The sequence below is a fragment of the Gossypium raimondii genome, chromosome 2 (genome assembly GCF_025698545.1).
Source record: "Gossypium raimondii isolate GPD5lz chromosome 2, ASM2569854v1, whole genome shotgun sequence".
Classification (NCBI taxonomy): Eukaryota; Viridiplantae; Streptophyta; class Magnoliopsida; order Malvales; family Malvaceae; genus Gossypium; species Gossypium raimondii.
In genome coordinates, this window is record NC_068566.1 from 25,045,876 (window position 1) to 25,057,448 (window position 11,573).

An 11,573-nucleotide genomic window follows, 5' to 3' on the forward strand; every position below is an offset into this window, starting at 1 on the left:
CATCCATTTCTCCACTTCCCTTTAGCTAGAATTTCCCTTGAGAAAACTCTCTTAGCCGGCCACCCTGAGGAGCAATTTGTGAAGGGGTAATCACGAGAATTTGAGGAAGCCACCACGATCGATCTTTGGAGAATCGCAATCATCAAGAGTTCCTTCTTCCTTCTTCTATATTTTTGTTCTTAGTTATTCAAATATGTTTGCAAATTGTTTAAATGTTTTTATATTAAGGATGATAAATTAATTTTGTTGTTCAGTCTAATTTATGATGTTCTGTGCCTTAGTCGTTCATGCTTCCAATTAAAATCATTCATGTTATTCATGCATTAAAATATGTTTGGATGCATTAGAATTAGTTTATCAATCCTAATCAGATGGGGATTACTGGATATGATAATTGAAAGGTGCATGCTTAATTTAGATCCTAATCTGATTAAATTAAAGGTTCGTAATAACTCGAGAGAGCTCTATTACCTTACATAAATTTAGGTTTGTGTCATTAAATTGTTTCAAACCTAATCCATCCCTGTTATTTCACATAAATTCTAAGGAATCCTTAGTTAAATATGGATATAGAAATATATATGTTTTTCTAAGTATAATACTTTGAAAGAACTTATGTTAGATTCCAAGTTAATGAAAGATCGAGTTGCCATGGAATATTTGTAACACCTCTAACTCGTATCCGTCACCGAAACAGGGTTACGAAGCATTACTGGACTAATGAAGTAGTAAACCATTCAATTCATACATCAATGCAAACATAATCTAATTAATTCAAATACATTCATAATGTCCCTTAATCGAGCCCTCGAGGCCCTACAATTACTTTAAAAATAGTCCGGGACTAAATCAAAAATATTTTGAAATTTTAGGAAAATTTTGAAAAATTTGGACTGTAAGGGTCACACGACTGAGACACACGCCCGTGTCTCAGGCCGTGTGGACATTTGAAATAGGGACACACAGTCATGTCCCAGCCCGTGTCCTTGCCCATGTAACTCACTAACTTGGGTCACATGGCCAAGCCACACGCTCGTGTGCCAGGCGTGTACCCCTGGAAATGACCTCACACGCCTATGTTCCAGGCCATGTACTAGGCTGTATAACGGCCAGACTTGCATGCCTTAATCAACAAGTTTACCATTTCAAACTTACTTAGAACATAAGTCAACCATTTACCAATCAAAATACCTATCCAAATTGACTTTAATCATGCCAAAAACATACTAAAATCAACATAATTCAATGCCTAACCAGTGTACCCTCATTGGTACCACTAGTATATATATTTCTATCAAAACATAACATCAATTCAATCTATTAATTCATTCAAGATATCACCCATAATCACCAACTCACACATACCATTTCTTAGCTACTTAACAACCAATGCATCACATACACTATTATCCATTCCAACAAGTATCAAATGGACATACTAACACATATTGCTAAGATACCAAAAAGTACCCAAAAGAAGATCAACCAAAGCAATTTGTACAACCAAATTCATACTTAGCTAATTACAAATCCAAAACATTTGTATCATCATTCAACTTATTACATGCCATATAATTTGAAATAAACGTTCAAAAGCTACCAAATTAAGCTGGATAGTGTGACTTGAGTGCTGATCCGGTTGTCCAACCTTCTGAGAATATACAATGACATTAAACAACACAAGTAAGCTTAATGAATCTTAGTAAGTTCGATGAGTTAAACGATAAATCTTACCGAACTAACTATAATAATTCAAACAATAATAATCATCCAAGAGAACTCCCTGTCATTCACAATTTCAATCGATAAATACATCCATATTTAGATCAATACGAAATAAATAACATATCTTTCAAATTTATTAAAAAAATTACCTTACCAAGATTTTCCATTTGAAGAATGATTTACAGGTAAGAGTACATCGTCAACAGAAGCTCATAAGAGTTGGTCCTCCCGAATATGCCAACAAAATCTCGTAAGAGCTAATCCACCCGAATCATGCTAAACAAAAACTATAACGCGAGAGTTCGCAAAAAATTCTGAACCTCGATTTACTTGGGTAATATGTCGATATTTCCCTCCAGTACCATCTCCACTCCAAACCCCCGTCATACACCGAAACACGAATGTACTCAAATCTCGCGTTCAATTCAAACTGAATATCAAATTCAATATTATAATTCATACAAGAATTCATTTCCAACAATAGAATATATATAATATCAATCACCAATTAATACAAATGTTAAATTTTAACCGTACAAACTTACCTGGACTGAATTGTAGTAATTGCAGAAGTCTAGGGACTATTTTACTATTTTTTCTTTTTCACGAGTATCTAGGGAATCTTGATCTAAAATGTAAAATTACTCATTTATTAGCATATATTTCATTTCCAATCCATTTTACAATTAACACCCTTTTAAATTTACACAATTACCACAAACTTTTATAATTTTTGCAATTTAGTCTCGAACTCAAAATTCATCAAATTAACCATTTTCTCAAATCAATATTTTATCCAAATATACTAGGCCCTTAAAAGCCCCCAATGAACCTTAAATTCACTATCAAACCCTAAAATTTTGACATTTTCACAATTTAATTCTAAAATCAAAATCTAACAAAAATCACTTTACAAATTCATCAAATAACATAATTAAAGCTCCAAAGACATGGTATTCATAAAAAAACGTTCAATATTCATCAATGACAACTTCTAAAATTTTTAATAGAATCAAAAACGAAAGTACGGACTAGCTGAACCTAGTTGCAACGATCTCAAAAATATAAAAATTACAAGAAACAGGTAAGAGAATCGCTCACATGCAAGGAGATTAGTTTGGCCGATCTTCCTAGCTTAGAAAACCATGAACATTCGGTTAAGAAGAAGAAAAAATGAAGAAGAACACTAATTAATTCTATTTGTTTTATTTTAATTTTAACTTAATTACAATTTTTCCATTAAAATCATATTAATTAATCATTTTCTATTAGTTTGCCGTCCCACTATACCTATTAAGGCATAATTGTTACTTAAGTCCTCCCTCATTTATTATTTAAACCATTTTATTACTTAATTACTATAATTACTATATTTTGCACCTTCTACAATTTAGTCTTTTTTCTTTAATTAACTATCTAAACGTTAATATTTTCAAACCAAAATTTAATACGACTTTAATAATTTTATAAATATTCTAAAAATAATAATTACAAGCCGACACGACAGAAATTTGTGGTCTCGAAATCACAATTCCGTCATCACTGAAAATCGAGTAGTTACAATATTTTTCGGAACATTATTAAACATGAAGAGTGAATTGAGTCAATTGTTGTAATTATTTTAGCTTATTCATGTTATTGTTGTTAAACTTGAGAAATTGCTGCTAAACTTTTTCATTGCATTTTTCATCTCATTTGCATTTAGTTAATTAATTTAATTTAACATTTATCACTCTAAATTATTGTGTTTCTTTATCAACTTGTGAATAGTAATTTTACAATTATCGATTTAAACACAGTCTCTGTGGAGACGATAACTCTTTTGCTTACTTATTACTTGATAACGACTATGTACACTTGCACATTCCGTCGCGAACCAGTATGATTTATTGATATTTGTAAATAATATTTTATATATTAAATAATTTTTAAAAATGTCATAGTTGGATAACAATACTAATAATAGGGTGAGCAAAACTCAATTCGATTTGAAAATATTAAAAAATTTTCGAATCTCGAGTTAATCGAATTGAATTATTTGATTTTTTTAGTCAACTCGAATAAGTAATTGGAATTTCGAGTTTGAGTCAAGTTGAATTTTACAATTTGAATTACTCAAATAATTCAAATAATTTGAATAATGATTAGCGTAAATACCCTTTTGATCCTTATCAATTTTGAAAATGAGCAAATTGATTTTTCTTTCAAAAATTACAAAAAATTTTAAAATTTTAAATATTTATAAAAATCTTAAATTTATACTTTAAAAAAATTTTAAAATTAAAAATCTAAAATATATAAAGAAAATTTAAAATTTTCTAAAATAATAATTTTGAGTATATTAATGTTTTAAATTTATCATATTAAATTTTTTCTTATTTTATTTTGAAAAAGTTTTCAAATATATATAATTTCAAATTTATGTGCTCTACCTAGAGGTGATCCCGGCCCATAAAAAATATAGGCCCGTTTACTAGGTTCAGGCCCGACCAAGCCTAAAAAATAGGTCTAAAAATTTATCTAAGCCCGACCTGAATAAAAATACTAAAACTTGGGCTCGCCCATATTAAATTTTTTTATATTATATTATTTTTTACATAATTTTAAATATATATAATACATAAAAATACTAAAAATATTAAAATAAAATTTCGAACAAATTAAAAATAAAATTTTAAAAATATGTATACTTAAATAATACTAAAATAGATGCAACTTAACAAGAAAATTTCTCTAAAATAATAACAAAATTAATAATAAATCAAGTTTTATATAATATCCAAATAATAACAATAAAATAGTAGCATGAAATGAAATTATAGCAAAATAGGAAAAAAAATAAGAAAATATCATTAAAATAAGCAAATTTTTTTTATCATTTAGTGAATTTAGGCAGGGCCGAACTGGGCTCAAAGAAAAAATATTACCCGAGCCTGTTTTAAAAATAAGTTTTATTTTTTTGTCTAAATTTATTTTCGAGTATATATTTTTACCAAAACTCTATTAATTTTCGGATACACATTCAGATCGGATCGGTGCCCGGGCGATGAGCTGGTCTAGCTCTACCACTACCAGTTTATGTACAAAAGCCGTGGATCACTACTTTCGGACTGGAGTTCAATAATCTTCGGCCATCAGCCGAATACAAATTGACTATGGAAAAGTAAAAGACCCGAGAAAAAGAGTTAGAGAAATGCCGAGGGCAACTCAAATCTTACGCAAAAGCCGAAAGGTTGTGGAGGATCTCAACTTGCTTAAAGTCTTGCAATCTGAAATATCCCACGAGCTCTCTTCCAACTCTTTTCAGGTTCTTTTGTCCTTCTTTTCCCTCTCGATTTGGGATTTTTTTGTTTGACAGTGAGAATGCAATCCCTAATCATTAATTTCATTATTCTGAGGTGTTTACTAGATATCGAAGAAAAGTTTTGTGCATTGATTTTTTATGGTTATTTTGCTCTTGTTTTTCTTTTCTCATCTATTAATCGATTTTGGGACTTGTTTGTTTGACGAAATCATTGAGAATTTGATTATTATGAGGTAGTTACTAGAGACTCAAGAAAAGCTCTGGTTCTTTGTTCATCGAGTTTTAGATCATAGAACTTATGATCGAAATGGGTTTCTATAAAGGAAACAGATGCTAGTGTTTTTGATGAATTGAATGACAATAATATTTTGAAACACAGAATTTTATGTTATTTTTACGTAGAAATAATTGTTATTTTGATCTGCTTTCTTCCAATTCATTTGCTTCCTTAGCAATTTTTAAACCGTAAAACTGAAATGCTGCCTTATTTATGTTATGGGGCATTCAGTTTCAGCTATATAATGCTTGGAGAAACAATGTCCATTTTACGTCTAATACCACTTATGGAACGGACCCCCAATGGATTTTCCACAATCTACTCGTTCAAGACGTTTGGATGTGAAAAAATAAAATAAATCCACTTATATTGTTAAATTTCTCCACATTATGGTGGGAACAAGTGATTGTTGATAGTTTGTATAGTTCTTTTTGAAGTTTAAGCATCTTAGAAACTTATGTCCAGCTGTGTAACATTACTAATTTTGGGGGAAATGGTTATATATTCTGTACTGTTTCAGGATGAAAATATCGGTTCTCTAGGAGATTTTGTATTGGACTGGAATTCATCACGGTCACAGGATGTTGTTTTGCGGCGAAAAAGTGAGTCTGGTGAAGAGGTTGCTGTTTCAGCTCTGTTAAGTCAGAAGACATGTGATACTGAGGGTATATTTCCTAGGAAACTTTTAATGAAGGTTTGTGTAAAAAGGCCTGGGTTGAGTTCTATATTGCAGTTTGATTGTGGAGTATCTGAGAAAGGAGTTCGTAGGTCTGACTTCAAAATCCGTAGTGCTTATTTTCTTCAATCAACAACCGTTCCTGGTTCTTCCATTTACAGAGGTCCCTTATTCAGGTGAAATTTTGCTCTGAGATTTCCACTTTTCAAATAATATATGCAGTAAAGAATTCTACTTAGGGTTCTATAATGATTGTTTTGCTATATTCCTTCATTTCATGGATGTTAGTTTGAATTTCAATGCATATGATTTCATGAGTTAATCGCTATAAATGAGAGTGGATAAGTGAATGTGGTGTTTAGCTCATTCCACTATTTAGTACTCAAAAGGAGTCAATCTAAACTGAATTAATGTTCTGATTAAGTTCATAGAATTATTTGGTTAAATTAACCATAGAGGACAAAATCTTAGCATTCCTTAAATTTCTACAGGCGCGTTATGGTATTTATGATCATTAAGAAACATGATTATCCATCTTAGTTTCACTCACAACTTTTGTGTGCAGCTCTTTGGAACCTCAATTACAAGATGCACTTAAGGAATATCTTGTAGCCAGGGGGATTAGAGAAGACCTGACCAACTTCCTCCTCCTCACCTTACATAAGAAAGAACAAGGCCAATATTTGGATTGGTTACAGAAACTTGAATCATTTGTCATGAAAGATGAAAGATTATTTTCGGCAGCGGCAGGTTGAAGTTATACATGCTTCCACATTTTTTGCATCACCGATGTAGTCTTATGCTGTAGTGGAAAAGGTATTGTGTTGATAAAGTAACTCATCATTCTCAAATAATTTTCCATTGACATGTTATTTCAATACTTTTTCAACAACTTTTGCACAATTTACCACCCTAAAGTTAGGCGATGGAATTTGATTACTCTTTATCATTTGTGATGCCTAAGGTGTATATATAGTCAACCATTCATGTTTATGGAAAAACAATTTGATACTGCAATGATGGACGTAAGTTTTATCGAAAGAAATAGACACAAAAGTAACTGAAAGAATCTAGAGTCTTTCCCCATTTTGTAGGATATTGGTTTTCAGCATTAATCCAAAGGTTGCGACTACGTGGTAACTTTGGATATAATACGATTATGACATGAATGTTCTATGAGAAAAATAACGAAATCATGAGATCAAACACGCAAGATTAAACGAAAAATAACATAAAGAACATGAACTTATTAAAGTTCATATAATGTAAATTATGTAATATTAAAATTTCATATAAGATTCAGACATATCTATAAAAGTTTAAAATTTAATGTGTTTTGGTTCATCTAAAATAACTGCCCTTAAATTTTCAACACTTTATTATATTTTAGTTGGTTACGTGATGATATGTCCAATTTACAAATTTATTATACTTAATTTTGATTGATTCTTAATGAAGATATCACTAATTTTGAGTTTATTATTTAATTTTTATTAGATGCATAAGTAAGGCCGGAAAGTAAAAAGAAAAAAAAGAAAATCAGGCTAACATAAAAGTTTTGGGCCGAAGAACTAGTTGAAAGACCACAATAAAATTTTGAGAACTTTATTTTGGAGATTTATTTATAAAAATATTACTTTTAAATTTCTTAATAGGATAATATTTTAATTTACTAGTTTTCTCTTTTAGTATTTTTGAATAACTCTTTAATATTAAATTAAAAAAATTCAAGTAGGATTAGAATTAAAATTTTATATCTTTTATTTTCTATTTATTGCGCAGCATATGCGCACATCAGGCACCTTTATCTTTTTTTATTTTTAGAACTCAATTAAATTTGAATTACTTTTTCTGTTTCAATTTTCTTTATTGCTCCATTTGCACAATATTTCACCTTCACCTGACCTTTCTTTTATTATATTTTTTTTATTTTAATTGAACTTTGTTAATTAATCTCCATTAATTATGCCAAATTTCATGAGTAACTAAATTTTCATCTAGCTTTAGGTCGATAAACAAATCAGTAGAGTTGTGAGATTCGTACCCGCACTTCAAAACCTTTGTTTCGGTATTTGTTGCTTCTCCGGTTTATGATATAGACTTTGTCATCTCACAAAGTTATATTGGGATCAAGTTAAAAAGAGCTCGTTGATTTGGTGTTGATAGGTGTATAGTTGGAAGTATCAAGTCGATTATTTGTTGTATTTAGTCGACCGAAAAACACATTAGTGTGTCCTATTAAGTAGTTGGTTGGATTCTGTCAAGGGAAATAGCGATTGGATTTAAACGACTCAGACGGTTGAGGTTATTGGTTTGAGTTCCCTACTAAGGGATCGATTGGTTCTAATCCAACCGAACCAGACTTGGTTCTCCACCCTATCCAATTTTAGTTACTATTTTTTCCTTATTTTTTTAGTAGATACCATTAGCTTATGGTCTCTTTCAATTTAACTCCTCATACTTGCAAACTCTACCATTCCTTTACTAACATCCTTTCTTTCATCCCTACTCCAAGCTGGATTTCTTGTTCCCACCATTTACTTATAAAGTGGTCCTTTGACCTACCCTCCTAAGGGCCTTTCTGATTATGTCCACCTTGGAGAATACTTCACATCTAGATAGCTCTTGGTGGACTCCTTTTTCTTTTCATAGTCCTGAAGAACTTATTTTGTCCCCTACTAAGGGATCGATTGGTTCTAATCCAACCGAACCAGACTTGGTTCTCCACCCTATCCAATTTTAGTTACTATCTTTTCCTTATTTTTTTAGTAGATACCATTAGCTTATGGTCTCTTTCAATTTAACTCCTCATACTTGCGAACTCTACCATTCCTTTACTAACATCCTTTCTTTCATCCCTACTCCAAGCTGGATTTCTTGTTCCCACCATTTACTTATAAAGTGGTCCTCTGACCTACCTTCCTAAAGGCCTTTCTGATTATGTCCACCTTGGAGAATACTTCACATCTAGATAGCTCTTGGTGGACTCCTTTTTCTTTTCATAGTCCTAAAGAACTTACTGACATTTTAGTCATTCTAGCAGACTGAGTCCGACTTGAGTTAATTAGTGATGGGATTACCTCTTTGTAACCCGCCTTACTAGCGTCACCTTACTCTTATACATAACACGCCCGTCAGCCAGTGACCATTTTGGCTTACTGTACGCAGCTAATTGTCTTTTGAGTTCACGATTTCTCTTACACGTTGTTTCCCCTCGAAATTAAACATTTGACTAATACATCCTCAATAGTTTCCTTTTAAGGAAGAATTGTTTTTATAAAAATTTCTATAATCTGGCATACCTTTCTTAGTCAATGGGTTCCAACTAACTCCTCTTTTTGTTATAGATTAACCAGCGTAATTTGTGTTCAATCTCTAGCTTACAGGGTTTCTCTAAACACCCTATGGCAAATCCTTATCTGTGATTCTCGGTTAAACTTTCTCTCATCCACTTGTACACCAAGCTCTACGGGTGCGTCTTCTCCTGTGACTATTTCTTAATAGGCTACCATCCATATGCTCTAATGGCTTTTACAACTACTATTCGAGCAGTCTTTTCCTACTAATACGCTTCACATTCATTGGTGAATTACTTCGAACCGTTGGCTAACTATTGCGTGTCCATACTTCCATTTTCCTTCAAACCCTTTTTCCTTTTTTGCATATTTTCCCATGATTACAGTTCTAATTGACAACCCATTTTTATTGTCCCAACGAACTACCCTGTGTTTACTGTCCCAGCAGATTACCCAGTATTTAATGTCCCAATGGACTCTCTCTATGTTGTCATAGTTGAGGTATGGTCTTACACAATATACCCCATGTTTAATGTCTTGGCGTACTTCATTGGCTGCCATAGTCGAGTTATTACACTTCACAATACTCGTCTTTACTTTCTCAGCGGACTACATTAGATGTCATAGCCCAACTATGGTCTTACACCTTAAACCTCTTGGAGGTGTCACCCCTTAAAGCCAACTGACCTCCATCGCAGTGATACTCTATAGAGCCTAAGTACCGTCAATATTCTTATTTCTACCTTGATCCTCAAACAACAAAGTGCCCCTTCCCCCGGCAATGCCCAAAGCTTTGCACATCACAGTTTGCTCCCAGCAATCCTGGATGGCTAATCATAACGAAATTCCAATATTCTTTTTCCCTATTCCTCCTCCCTTTACTCCATTAGTCGTCCTATGCATTGATGGTTGAACACCGCAGTATCCCCTCTATAAGGCCCAAAGCTTCGCACATCACGGTTTGCATATAGCAAAAATGTATGGATATATCTACAAAATCACCCCTTTATCCCATTTCTAACTTCGTCTAACCCCTTGATAGTTCCCCTTTTTTACATTTTATAACACCCAAATGCATGCATATGATCATGTAAGAAAGGTAACATAGAACACGCCAACTTATGCACATATTATCACAACCGTTCAACCCAAATTCATGTTGTTCAACAATAACCCAGATATGTGGTGTAGAACTCACTTGGTGCTGCTTCGCCTTATCAGCTTAGCCTTTCCAAACACCAGAGTTTCTATTCTGCTAGCAGCAGGTCTTCAGATTTTCTACTTCTCTAACCAATTCCTCACAACCATCGCCCCATGTAGACCTTTCAATGACCATTTCCTCCTTAGAGCAACTAATGAAAACGAATGAGAGGAGAGACTGAAACAAAATTGAAATGAATCCCCCTAATGATTCACTTCTCAGCCTTTTATAGCCCCTCCCACACGACCTTCAACCATTTAGAGACAATTCGTTGACAATTATTTTGTCCCCCACTAAGGGATCAGTTGGTTCTAATCCAATCGAACCAAACTTGGTTATCAACCCTGTCCAATTTCAGTTACTATCTTTTCCTTATTTTTAAGTTAAGACCGTTAGCTTACGGTCTCTTTCATTTTAACCCTTAAATGTTCCTAATTTTCGGGTTTAAAGGAAACCGGGTGTGACAGTTCTCTAGAGCTAATATTTGTAGTTTTAATGTATTATGACCTAATTAGGTCAATTACAAGCTGCTTAACAAGTTAAAAGAGGTTGGGTGGACAATAATACCCTTGCAAAATTATTGGGTCAGTCAAACCAGTGTCACAACACCCTATAGTCGGTGTCGCGCCTTTGTTGGAAAATGCTTGGCCCTTGGGACTCAGGATGAATGTCGTGACTTTGCCTTTTTAATGTCGTGACTTTGCCTCCAGTAGCTTGCCTTTTGGATTTGAGTTGGAAAATTGGCTAACTGTTGAGGCTTGCTTCAATGTCGCGACTTCCTCCTTGAATGTTGCGACATCCATGGCAGTCCACTAACTATTTGGCTTAGGTTGTTATCCTGCACACTCCATCAACTCTTTAGTTCTTCCTTAGATCCGAATCGGTCTAAAAGGTCATAAAACAACATAGAAACTCAAATTATTCAATCTAAACTTAAAATTATAAAAGACATAATTCTTGAATACAAGTTCCTTAAGTAGCGAAAAGAGCTTAATTTGCCATAATAAATTATGACAGATCAGTATACCAAGGTAGTAGAGGTAGGTAATTGAGGTCGAACCACTATAAATCGATTAACCAAGATTTTGTTCCTT

At 32.8% G+C, this 11,573-nt stretch overlaps 1 protein-coding gene across 1 annotated transcript; it reads left to right on the plus strand.

Annotated features, from left to right (window-relative positions):
• Positions 1-4,739: 4,739 nt before the first annotated feature.
• On the plus strand, positions 4,740-6,931 carry LOC105788307 (uncharacterized). Its single transcript, XM_012615131.2, has 3 exons — positions 4,740-5,032; positions 5,827-6,158; positions 6,548-6,931. Exons 1-3 carry the CDS (start codon positions 4,919-4,921, stop codon positions 6,735-6,737), a joined length of 636 nt encoding a protein of 211 aa, XP_012470585.1. The 5' UTR covers positions 4,740-4,918; the 3' UTR covers positions 6,738-6,931.
• Positions 6,932-11,573: the final 4,642 nt, after the last annotated feature.

What these genes read in the sequence shown, in the direction of transcription:
- LOC105788307 (XM_012615131.2), top strand. Translation starts at nt 4,919, where the DNA reads ATGCCGAGGGCAACTCAAATCTTACGCAAAAGCCGAAAGGTTGTGGAG. An exon ending in TCTCTTCCAACTCTTTTCAG is followed by an intron (nt 5,033 to 5,826) that starts GTTCTTTTGTCC and finishes GTACTGTTTCAG; the next exon opens with GATGAAAATATCGGTTCTCT. An exon ending in TACAGAGGTCCCTTATTCAG is followed by an intron (nt 6,159 to 6,547) that starts GTGAAATTTTGC and finishes TTTTGTGTGCAG; the next exon opens with CTCTTTGGAACCTCAATTAC.